Source organism: Carica papaya, chromosome 4, assembly GCF_054855325.1.
Source record: "Carica papaya isolate Zhongbai chromosome 4, ASM5485532v1, whole genome shotgun sequence".
Classification (NCBI taxonomy): domain Eukaryota; kingdom Viridiplantae; phylum Streptophyta; class Magnoliopsida; order Brassicales; family Caricaceae; genus Carica; species Carica papaya.
The window spans coordinates 6,130,410-6,151,441 of NC_142312.1; the positions used below are offsets into that span (position 1 = coordinate 6,130,410).

Genomic DNA, 21,032 nt, shown 5'->3' on the forward strand with positions numbered 1-21,032 from the left:
TCAACAAAATAAAAAAAAAAAAGATTAAGAAAATATTAAACAATCATTGTGGAACTTGAGAAAGTATATGCAAATAATATAAAGTATTTGTTATCATCAATTTAAACCTAGATTCCATTGAAATTCCAAGGATTTAGAAGTAAAAGAATATGTAGGCTAAAAGAAAAGACCTAAATAATTTTCCAAGATTGACAAGAAATACATTTAGGTCTAGATGGAAATGAAATTGTACATGCCAGAGGATGTGGATGCTCTAACAATTTATTTTTAGTCAACAGAAGTGTGGGAACAATTTTTCTGGATGTATTTTCAAAATTGATGTTGTAATTTCTAGAACAAATAAAATTTGTTTGTATAGAATGAAGAAGAGAAAGTGTACGTATAGATGCCAATAGTAAAGAAGAGAGAGTGTGTGGAACAGATGAAATTTGTTAGGCCCAGTTGTGATACGGTCGATAATTGCAGCGTAGACTCTTTTCTGGTTCAGGGCCCATGGACAACAAATTGTTGTAGGTGAATATTTAAGTAAAAAATATGCATCCACACAAAAACGCTAGAGGAAGGGCTTGAACCTTCGACCTTGTGGTTAACAGCCACACGCTCTAACCAACTGAGCTACTCCAGCTTCTTGTTTATTTAAACCCGAACTCAACATAGTATCTCAATTTTTTTATTTCAAAGAATTTAGATAATTATTTCAATTTTTTATTAAAGAACAATCTTATTTTTGTTTTTTTTTTCTATTTAAAATCTTTACGTAATATCCTTTTATTATTCTTTATTATTTTTTATAATATAGATAATTAATCTATTTAATTTTCCTATGATATTTATTAAAATTTTTATATAATTTCTTTTAAAATTTTAAAAATAAAAAACAAATATATTTTTAGTATTATAACAATTAAATATTTCAATAAATGTGAAAAAACACATGGAACTAGTTGATTTATTACATGAATCGTGCTGGCATGACATTCACAGAAAAAAAAAAAAAAAAAAAAAAACATTGTCGGAATGAAAACTGAAAATGATATTTCTGTAAATAGATTCTTCATAGTAAAATTTTCAAAACATGATCAGAATTTTGTCACAAGAAGTGAGTGGTTAAAGTTTGACCGCCGTAAAACAGTAGAAAATTGTTATTTCCTTCATATCCAAAATATGAATCTCTATAAAAAGGGGATATATACATATACATATATATACGCGAGCACAAAACTTCAGGTAGGTCCTAGAATTTGATCAGTGCAGAAAACAGGAGAAGATTTTTAAGAGAGGAGACATAATTTACCCAGGCAATCGCTTACGCAAAATGAGAACGAATCACGATACAGGAACGAACCCAATTGTTAGAAGCACAGGCTTTCCGGACCCACCAAAGCAGTCATCTTCCACAGGTGTCAACCTCTTCTTTTGCATGGTATCTTACCCACCGCTTTGCCACCCTCTCTCTCCCTCTCTCTCTCTCTCTCTCTCTCTATATATATATATATATATATATTTGTACATGTACATACACACTACCACTTCTTTGAAAACCTCGCTTTCCATTTAACGCTCCTCTCCGGTGACCGTGGTTCACCTTCTCCGGTGGGTTTATTGAACTGGGTCACTCATGGCAGCTCCTGGTTATTCCTTGCTCCCCATGAAACCATCTCTACTCTTTTTCTCTCTATTGCTTTTTGGGGTTCTACTGGGTGGTGGAGCCGCCCGCTACAAGCACTGGGAATCGGTAATCAGGATGCCCTCCGAGGAAGATGATGGGGAGGTCGGCACAAGATGGGCGATTCTTGTTGCCGGTTCATCTGGATATGGAAACTACAGACACCAGGTACTTCAAATTAATTAATTAATTAATTCTTCTGGAATTTAATTAAATTATAATTGCTTCAATATCTTGTTGCCGGTTCATCTCTACCTAGCTTATGTTTAATGGTTGAATGTGTGTATATATGTATTTATATGTACAGGCAGATGTATGCCATGCGTATCAGATATTGAGAAAGGGAGGACTAAAAGAAGAGAACATAGTTGTGTTTATGTATGATGATATAGCCATGAATAAGCTCAACCCAAGGCCTGGAGTCATCATCAACCATCCACAAGGAGAAGATGTATATGCCGGTGTGCCTAAGGTAATTAATTAATTAATTAATTATCTATAAACCAATATATAACTTGATATTACATATACAGATTATATAATCTACGTCCACGTTTTGTGGTTTCATTGGTAATTTTGTATAATATAAATACGTGTTTGTATAGGAATATTACTTACAGTATATACGGTTTGAGGTTAATACTTTCTTGATACAGAAAATGATAAATAGATATTCTGTGTGCTGGTTTGTTTAGATATTAGTGGCTGGTCACTTTTATCGATCATATCAACACGATTAATTTAATTAACATTAAACATATAATATTATTAATTTATTGTGGCTCTTGATATTTATATGTATTACTTGGTCTTATAGAATGATATGTAGGCCCTTGGATTCCAAATTAGTGGCCCATCATAATTTGTAAGCTTCCAAATAAAATTAAGGCAGAATTCAATAATTAAGATTTGGCTAATTTACTATTTTTGGATTTGATAGACAATGACTTCCATTTTAGTGCAATATGTATTTCTAAATTTTTTTTCTTTTAAAATCTTATAAAAGCTACTTTTTTCTATTATAGGAGTCTACGTTTATATTATAGTGTATGTATATCTACATATACGTGTGTGTGTGTGTGTGTGTGTGTGTATATATATATATATATAAAGAGAGAGAGAGAGAGAGAGGGGGGGGGGGAATTTGTTTAGTCATGGGTTGGTAAAGTTGATGAGGACAAGATACCATTTTATAATTATTTTCTTATTCCGATGACAGTGCGTACTAATTATATTTCTTATATGGTCCCTTGATAATTACTTGTTGGTTTGGTTTGAGGTCATGGATATAGATTTGAGCTTGCTTTGATTATTGGATACTAATAATGGTTACCGAAAAAGAGAAACGGCTGATTTGGATGTTACTTCTGATTGTCTAAATTGCTAAGAAATTCTAGTAAGAAAACCATGTAAAAATTTACTATTCTGCAGAAAAGAAGAAAAAAAAATTGCAAATGTCATTATTTGTCACCTTTGTCCTGATTAATTGTATTGTAGGGGATGACTGTTTTCACCAAATCTGTGGTTGTTCTATTCAAATCAGATATATTCGAGTTCATAACGTGATGCGATGATTATTGCAGGATTACACTGGCGAGAATGTAACGGCAAAAAACTTGTATGCAGTTCTTCTTGGTGACAAAAAAGCTGTTAAAGGTGGAAGTGAGAAGGTTGTGAATAGCAAAGCCAACGACAGGATCTTCTTGTACTACTCTGATCATGGAGGCCCAGGAGTGCTAGGTAATTATTCATTTGATTTTCCTTTTCTTTTCTTTTCTTTTCTTTTCTTTTTCGGGTTTAGCGGCCAATATGAGTTTTTGTGTATGCAAACAAAGTCTCTCTTCAATTTGATGACAATGTCATCCATGTGAGAAGACTAGTGGCTGAAAATATTCGCAGCCGATGCCCAGAATAATTGAATTTTGCATCTGACCTACAAGTCACTCTCGTTGAACCCACCCTTGGCTTAAAAAAAAATATATAATTGAACTTCATTTGGCTACTTTAGAAAAAATCTTTAGTGATTCCATCCAACTTTAATGATGACAAGCCCTTTTCAAAAGGAAATTACTTTGGGATTGTGGGTGTGAATTGTGGAGTGTTGATTAGTCTTCCATGTCATGTGTAGGGATGCCCAACATGCCATACCTTTACGCCATGGATTTTATTGAGGTTTTGAAGAAGAAACATGCTTCAGGCACTTACAAGAAGATGGTAATTCATCATACTTGATTGCTTATGAGGGTACATAATAAAAGCAGAATTAATACGGTAATTAGGAAGAATTTGATGGTGATACAATCGAGCAGGTTATATACGTAGAAGCTTGCGAGAGTGGGAGTATTTTTGAAGGCATAATGCCGACAGATATAAATATATATGTAACCACAGCATCAAATGCTCAAGAGAGTAGCTATGGCACATATTGTCCTGGAATGGATCCTCCTCCGCCTCCAGAGTACATCACTTGCTTGGGAGATTTGTATAGTGTTGCTTGGATGGAGGACAGGTATCTTCATGTTGTTCCTTTTCCATACTTGATTTCTGCTTCATTGATTATCATGTTGACTTGTGCTCATTTTCTGCAGTGAAACTCACAATTTGAAGAAAGAAACTGTAAAGCAACAATATCGAGCGGTATGATCATATGCTAAGTCAAAACTTAATTGGGAATTAGATACTAAATCTGTCTTGATTAGTTCCTGAGTTAGGTGTTGGTAGTGCAGGTAAAAGCTCGAACATCGAATTATAATACTTACAGTGTTGGATCCCATGTGATGGAATATGGAAATAAAACTCTCAAAGGAGAGAAGCTTTATTTATATCAAGGCTTTGATCCTGCCAGTCTCAACTTTCCCCCAAACCATTTGAGTCTACCCATGGGAGTTATTAACCAAAGAGACGCTGATCTTCTCTTCTTATGGCATATGGTATAGATCTACCTTCTTTCTTCTTTTTCACATTTCTCTCAGTTACGTTCTCAGTCTAAAATTTTTAATTGATTATTGCATTGCATGAGACTGGACATACCCATTTTGAATTGGTTAATTATATGTGAAATCGCAGTATAAAAATTCAGATAACAAGGCAGAGATTCTGAAGGAGATTATAGAGATAATAAGGCACAGAAAGCATATAGATGGGAGCATTGAGTTAATTGGGTCTATTTTGTACGGACCAACAAAGGCTTCTTCAACCCTTACTTCTGTTAGAGCTCCCGGTTTACCCTTGGTTGATGACTGGCAATGCCTAAAATCGACGGTAACATGCTGTTTTTCATTATGTTATTTGGTTATCTTTAGCTGTATTATTGACTTTCGATTTGGTTGTAGGTTCGGACATTTGAAACGTATTGTGGGTCACTGACTCAATATGGCATGAAACACATGCGAGCATTTGCAAATATTTGCAACAGCGGAGTTCCTCAGGCATCGGTGGAGGAAGCTTGTGCTGCTGCCTGTAGGGGTTATGAGCTGAGTCAATGGCACCCCGTGAACAAAGATTATAGTGCTTGAGTCAAACCAATATATTATTGATGTGACAACTTAGTAACATTATGCATATTACAGTACTACTTTTTTCTTCTCTCCTGGTGTGTTCTCTTTTACTTTTCATTTTTGTTTTTTTTTTTTCGGTGGTTTAGGATACATATAGCAAGAAGAATGTATCAGGTTGATATAGTCTTTTAATAGAAATGGTATGGTTGGACATTTGTGTTTTTTTTTTCTTTCTTTGGTTCTACGAAAACAGGGAAACATGGACTGGTCCATTAGAATCCCAAGTACTATTTTTTGTTTTTTAAAAATGTTGAGAAAAAATTATTTAATATCAAACACTCAAATATGTAGAGAAAAATATTCGAAGAAAAAGGTACAAATTTTTGGCAGGTGGGATCGAAGTTTCTATCAAATGAGTTGTTAAATCGTGGATGTTAGTGGGGAATCTCTAAAAATACATTACAAGACAATCAGTGATTTGGTTATTGCACATATTTCCAACTCCATTCTACGGCCTGAATCAAATCTCTCCCGGTTACCGTACAAGCAATATTTGTTAAAAATGCAAAAATATAAAATTTAAGATAATTAAAAAGATATATTAAAAAAATATATATATTATATTTAATCTGAATGAAATATTATAAGATAATATAAAAAATTTCTATTATAAGTAATTATCTATTTATTTATTTAATTATTATTAAAATTTATCATCTAATTTTAATTTTTTATTATTTTGTTTTAATTTAAGATAATTTATTATTTTTTTAACTAATAATTTAATAAAATAAATTAATTCTAACAATTTATTCATATAATTTATTCGACATGCCAATCATATTTTGGTTGTATATGAATTTTTTTTTTGTCAACACTGTTGTGAAGATATCAGTCAACTACTGTTCTACAAAAGCTGAATTGTATCTCTTGGTGCTCGACTGCTTCTTGAATGTAATGATACTTGATAGTATTATGTTTGGTTCTATCATAACTAACTCGATTTTTATTAATTACAATTGTTGTTGTATTGTCACAGAATTTTATTGTTGATTCTTCTTACTTTTCAATGATGTCTTCTAAAATCCATTTTAACCAAACTGCTTGTGTGACAGCACGATCTGCTACAATGTATTCAGCTTCAGCTAATGATAATACCACTACACTCTACTTCTTTGGCAACTATAACAAAGACCAGATCTGAGTGAAAAAATATATCTTGATGTACTTCTCATGTCATCAACACATCTGACCCAATCACTATCTATATAGTCGATCAATTTTGAATTTTCTATTGGTCTATACCATATTTCATAATCTATTGTATTTTTAATATATCTGAGCACTCTTTTTACAACTGTGAAGTTTAATTGACACGGGTTGTAGGCTAACAACAAACATGATGTTTGATCGTGTTGCAGTCAGATATAACAAACTTCCAACTAAACTCTTGTAGGTGGTTTCATCTGTCATCTTTACTCCATCTTTTTTTAGCTTTTTATTGGCCATTAGGGGTGTTGTAACTGATTTGCAATCTTACATATTAAATTTTTTCAAAATATTTTCTGCATATTTTTTCTGTGATATAAAGACGTCTATATAACCTTAGCATACTTCTATACCTAGAAAATAATGCAGCAAGCCAAGATTATTCATCTCATATGTCTCCATCATATTTTTTTTGAATTCTCAAAGCATTGTTTCATTATTGCATGTGTAAATTAAATCATCAACATAGAATGAGACAATTAAAATATCAGTACCTATTTTCTTGACATAAAAAATCGGCTCACTCTTGCTTTTTTGAAATTCTTTTTGCGTGAAGTACTTGTTTATCTCACCATATCATGCTCTTGGTGCTTGCTTTAGGCCGTATAGTGCTTTCTTTAGCTTGTATACTTTGTTCTCTCCCCTTCAACTAAAAATCCTTTTATATGTTCGACATAAATTTCTTCGTCAAGACAACCATTCAAAAAGGCTGATTTGACATCAAGTTGATATAATTGCCAACCTTTTTGAGCTATCAGAGCAATAATAGTTCTAATTACTTCTAGTCTTGCTGTAGGAGCAAAAGTCTCATAATAGTCAATACCATACTTTTGCTTAAAGTCTTTTGCCACGAGTCTTGTTTTATATTTCTAAACTGATCAATTTGGCTTCAATTTTATCTTATAAATCCAATTATGTAATATCTCGAACCCCAATATCGGTTGGTACGGACGTTAGCACAATATTTCCAACTAGTGGAACAAATAAATATTAAATATGTAGCGGAACTATACTTTAATACACATATTTTGTAACCGCATAATTATTTGTTTACACATAATTGAGACATCTAAATTAATTTACAATATTAAAATAAAACTAATAAAATTTTCTTCGTCATCTTCCTTTGATGGAATATCCAAATTAATTTTAATGTAATTTAAATTAATTTATGAATATAATTTTTTTAATTTTTTATTTTAATTTAATGTAAAAATAAAAGAAAATAAGTGAAGTATGAAATTGAAAATAATTTTGGAAAAAAAATGGGTGAAAATTTGGGTTCTGGAGGTATTTTTAAAAGAAAAATCGAAAACTGGGGATCAAAACGCAATTTAAAAAAATTGTGCTACGTAGGATGCCCAGTCAGCAGCCCCGACGAACCAGAACGCGCCGCGTGGCAAGAGATGCTAACGTGGTGCCATATGGGAGACCACAAAGGCGATCCACATGCCCGCGATCAGAAGGCCCAGATTCGCTCCTGCGCGCACCGACGGTCCGAATGCGTTCTCTCTCCAAACGCAATTGGACGGTCAGATTTAAACACGATCAACGGTCCAGATTCACTCCATATTTAATCGCGATCGAACGGTCCAGATTAAACACGATAGACAGCCCAAATTAAAATGGGACGAATATAAATAACTTTCTTCACACCAAACCTTAATCCTAGCTGTCAGACACCCTCGCTGGAGAAGAAGACCCAGCCGCCGGGAAGGGAAGCCGCCGACACCCCCCCGCCGCGCCGAAGCCACTTCCAACTGCCAAAAGAAGTAAACATTTCCCTCTTTGCTTGGAATTCAATTGTAAATACATCCATAGCCAAATCGGAGTAAAAGAACCGGCAGATTGGCTGAAAACCGCAGGTAAAGTCCGACGCGGCCGCCGTAAAAAATTATAAAAATAGCCTCCAATAAGGCCCTTCCCGATTCCCGTTTTGCGTAATTCTTCCACTATTGTAATCACAGTTTCCTTCTATTATTTGATTTCTTACATATGTCACACTACATATTTGAACTCGAACCTACTTCTCTTTAAGTTTGGTTTTACTGCTTCTGCATATTCTGTTCGTCTTTTTTCTAATAATTTCTTAGATTTTTCAAAGAAGTTTGAGTTTTAAAACTAGTGCTAAAAGCACTTTCAACATAGTTGCTCCCACTCTGCAATTTTCTTGTCTCGCGCGACTTTAACGAACTCATCAATTGCTGAATTGTAAGAATAGACAAATCTTTCAAATCTTCAATTACTGCAACAAAATATTCATATTTTCTAGGTAAGCTAATTAAAAGTTTTTCTATTATCTTTTAATCAACAATTTTTTCATCATAATTTCGCATCTGGTTCACGATCTCGATCACGTTCGAGAAATACTCCTTTATTTTTTCGAATTCCTTCATCTGTAAAATTTAAAGTTGTTTGTGCAAGGTCTGTAACTTTACGGCAATCACCTTTGCAGATCCCTGAAACTCTTTTTGCAATATATCTCATGTTTCTTTCGATCTAATTACACCAATTATCCGAGAGAACATACTCTCTGCAACACCTTGTTGTATAAGAAACAAGGCTCTCACATCCTTCATCTGATCTTCCTCCAACTTCTTTGTTTCTACTGGTGCTAGTTAATGTCCGTCCATAAACAAATTGAGAATAGTCATTCTCAACTATATCCCACAACCTTTGTGATCATAGCAACGTTCGAATTTTTATCTTCCATACATCATAATTTTCACCAAAAATGGAAACCATTGTCTGCACCATACTTACACCAACACCTGAAGCCATCAATTAAAAATGTTTCTTCTTTCACGAACGTAAATTCACTAATTCGTTAACGTCCATCCTTGAACCAAGTTTTGATACCAATTGTTGAAAATAAACTGAAGATAAAAAGGTTTTACTTATGCAAAAATATAAAATTTAAGATAATTAGAGAGATATATTGAAAATAGAAAATATATTGTATTCAATCTAAATGGGATGCTATTATAAAACAATACACAGCCTATATAGGCAGCAAAAAACCTTTATTAATTTTTCTATTGGTAACTATCCATTTATTTATTTAATGACTATTAAATTCTGTTATTTTACTTTAATTTAAATTTTTTTGTGATAGACAATTTATTTTTTTAACTAATAATTTAATAAAAATATTGTCATTATTCTAATTCTAAGCAAAAAAATCAGACTTTGATCACTCAACGAACGCAAGTTTTATCAAGTTATCAGGTCTTTTAGTCTGGTAAAGATCTAGTCCGGTATTTTTGTGAGACAATTTATTTTTATAGCATTATAAGATGTATAGATTAATAAAGTAATGAGAACTCATTACCATTTTATTCCATTCTTGTTTGATTCTACGGACAAAACTCAAAAGACACTATTAATTTAAAAAACTTTGTCAAGGTTGAAGCTGTTGACAAAGTTGGTGGCATCTGGGTTTTCAATGTAAATAGAAGGTTAAATTCAAGATCTTCTGAATAAATGGATAGATTATCACATTAAATTCATTTTGGACGATGGCACCAACTTTCTTGCAGTGGTTTATGCCAATCCGCAGGAACTGGAGAGGCATATTTTGTATGGGAAAAATTGATTCTATCGTCTGATTCTACATAATTACTTATTGAAATTCTAATGCTACCAGGAGGTATACGTGTTTGTCGGTAAATTAATCAGGTCATAATTTCACTTGCGTGATTTATGTTCTAATCCAAGTGCAAATGTGTGTGAAAATGATACTATGCTATTGTGGTAGAAAGCAAACACAGGCCACAAGGAATAACAAGACTCAGTCGATTGGTTGAGGCCATCAAGTTTACAAGAATTACCCTACTAATGCCATATGGGCACCAATGCACAATGTCCTTACTAAAACTCTTTAGGATTCCTTACCGTGATGAGATGAGATATAAGGATAGCCATGAAGGAATAACTCCAAAATTGTTTGAGAAATGACAACAATGAGTAGTCATGATCCATTTCTATGCCAAACTAGACCATAGTTAAAGCTCCAACCAGCTCAAGGATACAAAACAACTCCAACACAAAAAGAAATTACTTGCCTTATCTACAGCACAATTCCATTCAATTTATCCTGCCACACACCTTCAACCACAAGTAATAAATACTCATTCATATTCTTCACCCATAGTTAAAGCTCCAACCAGCTCAAGGATACAAAACAACTCCCAACACAAAAAGAAATTACTTGCCTTATCTACAGCACAATTCCATTCAATTTATCCTGCCACACACCTTCAACCACAAGTAATAAATATTGTTATTCACATATATTGACCAAAAAACCTATATCTCAAACAGATTACACGAACGTAACTTTTACCCAACAAGGTCAGAGTCCTCATTCCCAAACTCAATATAGCCCTAATATTTTAATCCTAGCATCTCAACTGACAATTTGGAAGAGAGACAAAATATGGAAACAAGAGGCACTCAAAATCCTCAAAGTATCCCTCCTCCTCCCTCTCTTCCCCAGATGATTTATCAGAGGGACAGGAAATATGTGATCGAATTTCAACTAAAGTGAAAACATCAACACTGAACCGAGCCCATCCACATTTCCAACAGCCATATTCATGTTTCGAGCATGCCAAAAAGTTCTAACACAGCGTTACCCCATTAAGAACTTTCAAATTTTAAATATTACCTTGAAGCCCTGCCCATTTAAACGTTCCAATTTCAAAGAGACATCCTAGAAGAAATATGAACTCATTATCTTAAATTATACCGCCTCTACTTTTATCTCTACCTTGTCCTTCGCTGAATTTTTAAAGTATATAGGAATTAAGTGAAAAAGAAAAAAGCCAAAAGATAGAGTCGAAGTATTTCACACCCTGAACCAAAGGCTTACATATATCATCTAACAATCAAACCCTGTGGAAATACTATGATTGTATCCATTATAAAAAAGGAAGTTAGAGTCTTCACCTAGTTGGATATGCCAAGCTACAATCCCAGAATGTTGGGGAAGCTTCTCTTGTGATCCTTTGGACTCTATCCGAGGACTTCTTCTCAGAAGAAATCCCAGGTCACCCGTGAATTTCCTCCTCTGTAAACCTGAAATCCAAATTCAAGAGGATACCCTCCTCCCTTGATGCCCTAAACCACCTCTTCTTCTCAATCTCACTCTTTTCTCATTCTTGAAGTTCATAAGGCTTTCGTCTTTCGTAAAAGTTCTCCCTTTCACCTTCATTGCCTCTTTTTCTTCTTAGAACCCTCTACGGTTTCTCTCAAGTTGCCCCCTCTGTCTGATGTCCTTGGCTTTTATAGGCAAGGCATGGTTTACTAACGAAGCTTCCCCTGCTTTCCTCTTCCTTCTTGGCCTCAGTGGAGCGCAGAAGACGTCGAGCTTCGAGACTTCTTCCTCAACCTGGTCAATTCCCTCTCTTCTTTTCGATCGCTGCACATCTTCTTTCTTTGGTTTCGATAATTTACGGTCAGAGCCTCAACCTTATACCTTGCCGCTGTCTACCTCCAGCTCCTTCCTCGTGCAGCATACGTTCACCAAAATCATGCTTGGTTCAAACCATGCTATCTCCTGCTTGCCTCTCTTCCTTCTTTGGTGCAAAAGGTTCATGTGAAGAGACCACGGAACCCAGCTTCTCTTTGACAGTGCGGATACGAGCCTCCTAGTAGGGAAGCTTGTCACCACCAAGCTTCAAGAGAAGCATTCCCCTTCCAATGAAACGATGGCGTTTCACCGAGGGATCCTTCTTCCTTTCTTTGTCTAAAACAAAAAGGCATTAGGCCTTCGGGCCGGATTTTAGAGGTTTCGCGATGGGCGTTTTGAGCAAGTAGGAATTGCATGGGTTTGGTTGGGTTTAAGAGTTTAAAAGGGCTAACGGGGTGGGTTGGGGTTTTAAATGGTTATAATTTTTTATTTTCCTTTTTTGTTTTTCTTTCTTATTTATCTTTTAATCTATCTTTTTTGAAATTTTTTATCTCACGGTTTGCTCTTTATAAATTCTGTATTTGCTTAGATATAATAATGATAATGTGTTTTGTTGTAATCTTGATTTCCACTAGGAGTCCATGATCCCCTTTCTCATGCAATAATTTGGAAGGAGAAGATCCAGAAACGTATTTCAAATTTGATTTACATCATAATCTGTTGTTATGACACCAAAATACGAATCTTTTATGTATACACACATACGCTGACAATTTGAAGTAGACATCATGCCATGTGTTTTCTATACAAATATTTCACCCCACAAGATTGACTAGTCCCACATGGTTGTCATATTTTTATTTATTTTTTTAATGAACTAAATATAATTCCACCATCATGTGCATGTTTATAATATACCCAATTTTTTTATTTATTTGTTCTCTAAATTACAAATATTAGCATGTTCTCTCTATTATAATCCTTAAATCTGGAAATTTAATTATAAAAAAATAAAAAAAAAAAAAAAAAAAAAAGGTAATTAAGTGAGACTAACAAATTGTTTGAAGAAACTTACCATGTCTCATGTTGGTAAATAAAATCTCACCAAAGCTGCTGTTGCTTAAGAAATTTCCAGCCTACATTATGAATTCTTCAAAATATTTGAATTGTGACCTCATGCTTTTGATGGGTCAGAGAAAAGGAGAAAGAAAATTCACTTCATTCATAAATTAGTTTTCACGATTTTAAGAATAAAATTGCTTGATGTTGGCTAACCATGTTTCCAAATGATCCAACCATAATCATATTTCTTTACAATAAAACTGCTACGAACTTTTATATAATATACCAAGTCAAATGAAGAACTGTTTTCCATTGTAATTTAGAAAAATAATAATTATATCACCTTCATATATGTATATATTTATGTATGCAATCCCGTCAACTGCAATTGTTGGATAAAAATACAGAGACGGGCACATTCATATAGTGTTTTCTCTTTTTCATTAGGCATTGTAATAATAAAGATATATTCATATAATTAGAATACATTTATATATTTACAAAAATTAGTGGCATCAACACTTTTTTCTCCGTAAGAAAATTTTGAAAAAAAAAAAATTATATATGTGTACGTATCATCGCCAATACCGAGTTTGCTGCCTGCGCAGAGAATGAGCCCATGCGGCGATCCTCATTTGCACCTTTTCAAAATCCGAGACCCGACAAGGAATCATAATCCTTCCCGGTTGATTGAACCCGTAAACCCGCTCCGCTTCCTTCAACAGCTCCCCAAACAGCGGGTGATTGAAGTATATAACAGGCACCAGCACCCTCCTCGTGTCATCATTTGATTCGCCCACGTATACAGCCAGATGCCCCTTGGGCACCACCACTGTCTTTCTGTTCTGACCCAGACGGATGAGTCCTGGATCCGATTTTGGAATGCACAATCTCTTAGCTCCACGGCGCAGATGGCGAGCGAAAGAGCAGATTTTGGAAACTGGGTTATACTTCCGGCTGAGGAGGTAGCAGTTGGGTTGTTTTCTTCGAGATCGAGTTAACCATTTGAAGAACCTGACTAGCTTTCTCCCCAGTCTGAAACCTCTGAGTCTTTTCATGGTTGTTTTAAAGATGGGTGCAACAAGAAGGGATTACAGAGAGTTCTTTTATAGGGGGGTCACTCCGAAACACCAAGTCAGTGAATATATAAATATATGACATATAATGTATGTGTATGTTTTCAGATAATACAAGTAGAGTAGGATATACGGTCGGCAGGAGAAGGCTTGTACAGCGTGGGGAAAATAAATAATACTCTGTTTCTTATAGAGAAAATTATATTTTACTCAATTCAATTGAATATTTTTTGTTTGAAATAATGATAATCGTGATTTTACAGGAGAAACAAAAATATTCCTTTCCTTATTACATTTTTTTTTTTTTTTTCTTAATGGTGTTTTTATAAAATTATAATGTTGTGATAGATACACGGTAATGAGTTAATGAACATGCACAAGGAGGCAACATGTGGAGTTGATAATGAAAGAAATATTTACTAGATTAGTATATAATTGGAATATTATCTTGTTAAAGTAGTTTTTTTAATTTCTTGTAATAATAATAAGTAGTCACTCTGCATCAATTTATTTATTTTTTTTTTTTAAATTAGCTTTTTTAGACATCATAGTAGAAAATTATTTATTTATTTAATTAAAATATAAAATACGACCATATACTAAATATATAATTAGCACTAATATTTTTCTATATAAAAACTAATTGTGCATTTATAACTGTATAAATATTTATCTCATTATTTTTAATTATATCCAAATGTAATATTAATTTGAACCATTGGAGGATATGGAACAATAACAACTCCTTGAAATTTGAATGGACGTAAATAGACGAGCACTTGATCCGTTTCAAATATTAAATTAATAATGTGATAATTTAATTTTGATAAGAGTGAGAAACTGCGACTTTTGGGCTGCGCCTGATTAGGTGGAAGTCACTGATAGTTGTTACACAATAATTATTTACAAATTGTACTTTAATTGTACTTTGAATTTCTTTTTTTTTTCTTTTCTTTTTTTTTTTTTTTTTGTGGGCGTAAATTAAAAATATTACTTCACGTTTCTTATTTAGACAGTGACCACCCATTTAAGTCAAAAATTATTAAAACAATGACGATTCAAATATATTGAAATTTATGATTTAAAAACCAGAATTAAGAAAGATTAAGAAATAAGTTACAGGTGTATGTAATATGATTTGAATTATTAGATCAAAAGAAAAGTCTAAGATTAAAAAATTGAAGTCAGAAAAATGGAAACTGAAATTTCATATTCAACTTTTGATGGGTTTGGAATAGAGGACCACCACATTAGAAACTAATCCCATCACGGTTTTTGGTGCATCAACAAGAACCACAAGAGTGTCCTTTCTTTTGGTAAAAGGCAAAAATATTTTGGTCTCCAATAAGACCTTTGGTAATTGGTATTGCTGAATATACATATATATATACATATAATTTTCTTAATTTGGTTAATATTCCAAAACATAATCAAGATAAAACATAAAGACATTTCATTGCAAATTACGAAGCACCATTTATTCAATTTAGGGATTTTTTTATGAGTTAACCCTAGCCATGTGGATGTCAACAAAAACAGAAGATAGTTGGATCAAATGGCAAAGAAACCCAAAAGTCATAAGTAAATTGCTTATGTTTTTCAATTTGGGAAACTACTATCCAATGAATCCTTCATATTGAGAGCCATGGAAACACGGAACTTGTTGAAAAAAATATGTGACATGCACAATTATATGAATTTAAGGAAAATTACTTCTTATTATTTCATATTTTATAATTTAAATTATGTATTTATAGTGATATTGTAACAACTCAAAAAAATGAGGGGTCAAAACGACGTTATTTTGAAAAACTCCAGAACGACGTCGTTTTAAAAAAAAAAAAAAAAAAGATCAAAGATGTGTTTGCCTCTGGCCGAAAAAAATAAAGAGGCAGAGGTGTGTATGTCTCTACCACCGACCAAAAAAGAAGAAGAGGGGACCTGCATGCCGAGGAAGAAGGGTCGTGTAGGACTCCTCTCACTTCTCCCTATAAAAAGTGAGTTACGCGAAAAGAGAGAAGGAGATCGGTGTAGGAAGAGAGAGAGAGAAAGAAAGAAATAGAAAGAGAGAGGCTGCAGTTACCACCGGCAACCGAGAGATGAGAGGAAGAATAAGAAGAAGAAGAATAAGAAGAATGAGAAGGAGAAGCTGGTGCTACGCGCGATACTGGGACCAGAGAAGAAGAAACCCACGGTGGCGGCCAAGTGTGAATTTGCATTCCCGAGTGTGCTTTGATGTGGTACCACTAGATCTGTGTCGGATTTGAGGGCGCGAAGTATTTTACAGTGAATTTCAACCAATCCACAACGGAGAGCGATGGCGAGTGGGGGCGGTATGTGGTGGTCTGATGGCGGCTTGTGTGGAGGCGCACAGACTTTCGATGGTTATGCACAGTGAGTCTTAGGGACCCAGTTTTGGTAGGTGAGTTTAAAAACCCTGATGGTTTAGTGTTTTAGATTTAAGGTTAATTAATCCTATTTAATTTTAACGCAACGAATTATTTATCCAGTTTAAAATTAGAAATAAGTCTAAACACGAGTGTTTAAAATTAGGAGATAGTCAATTCATTACTAACCCGATGCAGATATCACTATAACAGGTTGATCTTGTATCTTAGAGATAATTTCACGAAAAAGATTTAGACAGAAATGAGGTAAGTGCGTAAGTGCTTATAAATATAGTTTAATCTTTATAAGATATCAAAACTATGATATTTAATAATTGACAATTTATTAATAAGAATAGAATTCCGACAGAATTTTATTATTAAATTTTTATTCTTATTTACGTTTATTATTGAAACTGCTGATGAATTGTTCTGCTATGTTTTGTAACTGAATTCGTATATGTACTGGTTGCTATATAATTGGGAGTATATTAAGGATATGTAAAAGAGTTTATGATGATAAATAGTTACAGTACGTGTGTTAGGTATATAATATATTAAATAATAAAATTAGAAAATTTATTAATAAGTTGAAATAAATAAATAGATATTAAAAGATTTAAAAAACTCATTTAACTGGTATCACCGAGGGGTGGGTGTGTGTAGTTTTTTGGCGTGTGACTGTGGTGAACTCTAACTGTGGATAAGGTTTTAGCCAGACGTGACAAAACAATAAAAATTGTGAACTTTATATTGTGTACTGCAAACTGTGAATTAGGAATTGAATTATGACATATTCACGTGGTAGAAAGGATTGTTATTCCTCTCGTTGATACCAGTGAAAATGGCATCGCGTGATAAAATTATTTTTAATAAGATATAAACCAATATGAATGAATAAGAAGTCATGAGTAAAGTTCACGATATTGAAACACTAAATTGATATCTACTGAACTATTTACTGCTTAAATTGTGATATTGAATACTGAATTATATTATTTATTGAACTGTTTATATTATGAATTATGATACTAAAATAAGAAATTTTGAATAAACTGATTTAGATGATTTGATGATTCAATTAGGGGTGTAGATACAACGTGTTTTCTTAATTAAAGATAAAAGTATTTTGAGCTATCTCCGTAGGTAGTTTTATTTTTTCTACCAACTTGGATATATTATCCCATTATTTGTTGGTAGTTACATGCTTACTTAGCATATTAAGTTCACCTCGTTTATTCTTTAGTTTTTTATATTAGGATATTCAGAATCTTGCTCCTGAACAATGACAGACTTGTTAAAAGATCGTTTAATTTTTATTTTAATTCGAACAATACTTAATATTAATTATTTCGTTTTTAGTAGGTGTTTATTTTAGAGTTTATACATGTTTTATAGGATATTGAATATTTTGAGCTAAATATATAAGAGATGTGCTTTTATTATTTTAAGATTTATTGTGCGAAATATTTCTATTGATTATGTTATCACGACATTGTGGGCATTTGATCAAGATTCTGGATAGGAGTTCGGACTGTTACAGATACTTTAAATATTATTGTTTATTTTTTATTTTACATAAACTTTTAGTTTTAAATAGACGAACAAAGTAAAAGTTGAAAGCTAAAATGATTTATTGTACTAATACACACTCCATATTCATCCCGCACTTCCATATATATAATCACCTCATTTGGAATGTATTTAAATCTAGTTACACACTTGATGATAAATTCATCAAATTTAATCATGTACAATATATCAAATGTAATTTTGGAAGTCATAAATGGAGTAGGTAATTAAATATATGTGTTGTTCATGTCCTACTTCTTATTATTCACCTATAACAAAGTGAGTAGGAATAAGTTAGTAGTAACCCACCCCACCCCATTGACGATTCCTAAAAATAATTAAAACGAACAACATTATCACCAAAAATTACAAAATTTGAACTAAAAAAGGGTCAATAACAGAATATGAAATTTGAATTTATAATATATTTTATGAAATTATTTTACGGATTTAGTAATAAGTTTACATTAAATCTACACAATGTTTTTGAATTTATAATTTTTTATTTGCATCCATCTCATGCACCGTTAATTATTGATTTTATATGTTACGGATTTAAATCTATTCATTCTTAACCTTTGTTTATTCTTTAATTTAAATTGTTTAAATAATCAAAATAATAATAATAATAATTAATTCATCAGTAATGAAACTAATTATTCTAATAATTTTTCAATTTGTTAATTTAATTAATGTTTAGAAATAAAATTTTCAATTTTTATGAATTAAATTATCTTAAATCTTATGGCCTGATAAAACTGTAATGGGCTTAATTTTTATAACCCAATAAACTACACCTTCCTTGGTAATTTACCAGGTTTCCAAGCCCAAAATTTTTACAAACCCTTTTTTTTTTTGCCTTCCTCTTCCGATGGACGATTTGAATTCTCAACTTTTTCAGCTCATCCTTACTGGTTCCTATCATTTTTCTTTTGCCATGATCATTTTTTTCTCCACTTACGTAAACTTTTTCACCCAACCTGCTCTTTACACTCTGACATATCCAAATACTTTGTAATAAATTACTACCTATTTTTACCTTCCTCTCTACGTCTTCACCCTTTAAATTAATAATTAAAAGATTGTTTTTAGGAGTGTTTAAATTTTGTTTAATCATAATTAAAAGATTGTTTTTAGGAATGCTTAAATTTTGGACGGACCGGCCTAATAAGCTTAGTTGAATTAAACCAGATCAATGGTGAGGGGAAATAAAAAAAAAAAAAAAAAATTGGTGATCTTAGTTATTGAGATTTAATGAATAGTTGTTTATGCTACTATTTCATTAATTATAGATTTGTTGAATGATTATAGCTTATAAATCTACTATTTGTTTTAACTATTGATTTTTATCAATTATTTTTTAATTAAATATAATAATTTAAAAAAAATAATCGATCATGTAACGACCTATTTTCTCCGTTGAGAAAAGAGCGTCACACACATAATCTGCTAAATTTACACAGTAATAAGCGAAAACTTAAGACTCAATTATCCTTTATACAGAATTACAAGTTATGAGACTTACAAAATTCTTTACATCATATCGCTATAATATAATTAAATCGACTTTATAAGGCGAACTCTCAAGATCACCAAAGGTTCTTTAAAATCTTTCTTCAACCTTGAACTTACTCTTGATCTGAACTAATCTGCATTGTGGAGTGTGAATTAGAATGAGTTTCACGGACACAGTAAGAAAAAAATGTAGCGCTGATAATAAAGATATGCACACACTCAATCACACAAGATTTATAAAACATATGTATATTTCCTTTAAAACCAATTTTCAAGTAATACAGTAACCATAATTTCACATATGATTTCATAGACATCACAGATATTCTAACATCATATTTACATTTTTCGACAATCACTTATACTTGTCACTGAACTACTTATCATTGTATATGTCAGTATCACTTATACTTGTCACTGAACTACTTATCATTGTATATGTCAGTATCACTTTTACTTTGTTTTGTTCACTTATCACTTTTCAGTTGCACTTTCATTCTCAGTTGCATTTTTATTAAAGTTTATAATTTCTATTTTTTCATCTTTTAAGAGTTTCATCGTGTGATACTGTTTTCGTCTGTATCAACGAGAGTAGTAACCCCTCTCTATCACGTGAATACATCCCAATTCAGTTCATAGTTCACAATTTGTAGTACATAATATACAGTTTACAGTTCTTATCACTTCACCATGTCTAACTAAAGTCGTATCTACGGGTAGGGTTCACCACAATTACACGCTAAAAGACTATACGCACACCCACCCCTTAGTAATACTGGTTAAATGGATTTTTTTGTCTTTTAAAGATTCTTATGTTATTTTTTTACTAATCAAGTTCATCACTAGATAACCTACTCAAGCATGTTACATCAACATGCCTATACAATAAGCATAATATATACACTATATGCACAGTTATCAACTTAAATAAATATATATGTACGCGCAACACAGATAACATGAATATACATGTATATTTACATAAGGTATTCTATAAGCAGACACATATAAGTTGTTCACTCATACATACACACGTTATACAATCTACATTTATATATATATGTAACAGCTTGGAACTTAAAACGAAATAAATTATAAATTGAATGCGGAAGTGAAATAATAGAGTTAGAGTTTACATTCCTTACACAATAATTTAGAATACCCAATAGGATTACTAGAATGACCATTCTAAAAAAATAAGCGAAAAATCAAAGAAATAAATGAAAAGTAAACAATTAGACATCCTAGGATGACCTTCACTAACCTTTGAAGGGAGTTCGGGTGGTGAACTATTCACATCTCCCCTGTTGATCGGGATCTGGATCTTGATCCTCTTAATATGAAATTATTAATGAAAAGGTGAGCTACACTAACTCAATAAAAATATCACCCTACTCACCGATACAGAAATGAAGGTTGGTAAAAATTATAAAAACAACTAATGGAGCTCTTAAATTAAGTAAATTTATTTATTATAAATAAAATCATTTATTGCATACTTACCGCAGCGAGATTTTCAAAACTGACCTATAGAGACAATAACACAAACAACATCATAATCTCATATTCAATTAG

At 32.4% G+C, this 21,032-nt stretch overlaps 2 protein-coding genes, 1 long non-coding RNA gene and 1 other non-coding gene across 4 annotated transcripts; 2 read left to right on the plus strand and 2 right to left on the minus strand.

Annotated features, from left to right (window-relative positions):
* Positions 1-551: 551 nt before the first annotated feature.
* On the minus strand, positions 552-625 carry TRNAN-GUU (transfer RNA asparagine (anticodon GUU)). The gene has a single exon. It is a non-coding gene; the product is annotated as a tRNA-Asn (tRNA).
* Positions 626-1,487: 862 nt separating this feature from the next.
* On the plus strand, positions 1,488-5,376 carry BETA-VPE (beta vacuolar processing enzyme). Its single transcript, XM_022046125.2, has 9 exons — positions 1,488-1,834; positions 1,974-2,138; positions 3,250-3,406; positions 3,795-3,880; positions 3,976-4,175; positions 4,255-4,303; positions 4,393-4,596; positions 4,733-4,927; positions 4,999-5,376. Exons 1-9 carry the CDS (start codon positions 1,619-1,621, stop codon positions 5,179-5,181), a joined length of 1,455 nt encoding a protein of 484 aa, XP_021901817.2. The 5' UTR covers positions 1,488-1,618; the 3' UTR covers positions 5,182-5,376.
* A 7,839-nt stretch (positions 5,377-13,215) lies between these two features.
* LOC110817537 (SAUR-like auxin-responsive protein family) lies at positions 13,216-14,100 on the minus strand. The gene has a single exon (XM_022046126.2). The coding sequence runs from the start codon at positions 13,963-13,965 to the stop codon at positions 13,483-13,485; it is 483 nt and encodes a 160-aa protein (XP_021901818.1). The 5' UTR covers positions 13,966-14,100; the 3' UTR covers positions 13,216-13,482.
* A 1,767-nt stretch (positions 14,101-15,867) lies between these two features.
* On the plus strand, positions 15,868-16,755 carry LOC148266229 (uncharacterized). Its single transcript, XR_015818748.1, has 2 exons — positions 15,868-16,405; positions 16,584-16,755. It is a non-coding gene; the product is annotated as an uncharacterized LOC148266229 (long non-coding RNA).
* The last annotated feature ends 4,277 nt before the right edge of the window (positions 16,756-21,032 follow it).

Bases quoted from the DNA above. Each gene is read 5' to 3' on its own strand.
- BETA-VPE (XM_022046125.2), top strand. From the start codon at position 1,619: ATGGCAGCTCCTGGTTATTCCTTGCTCCCCATGAAACCATCTCTACTC. The intron at 2,139-3,249 runs GTAATTAATTAA...TGATTATTGCAG, and splicing joins TATATGCCGGTGTGCCTAAG to GATTACACTGGCGAGAATGT. The intron at 4,176-4,254 runs GTATCTTCATGT...CATTTTCTGCAG, and splicing joins GTTGCTTGGATGGAGGACAG to TGAAACTCACAATTTGAAGA.
- LOC110817537 (XM_022046126.2), bottom strand. From the start codon at position 13,965: ATGAAAAGACTCAGAGGTTTCAGACTGGGGAGAAAGCTAGTCAGGTTC.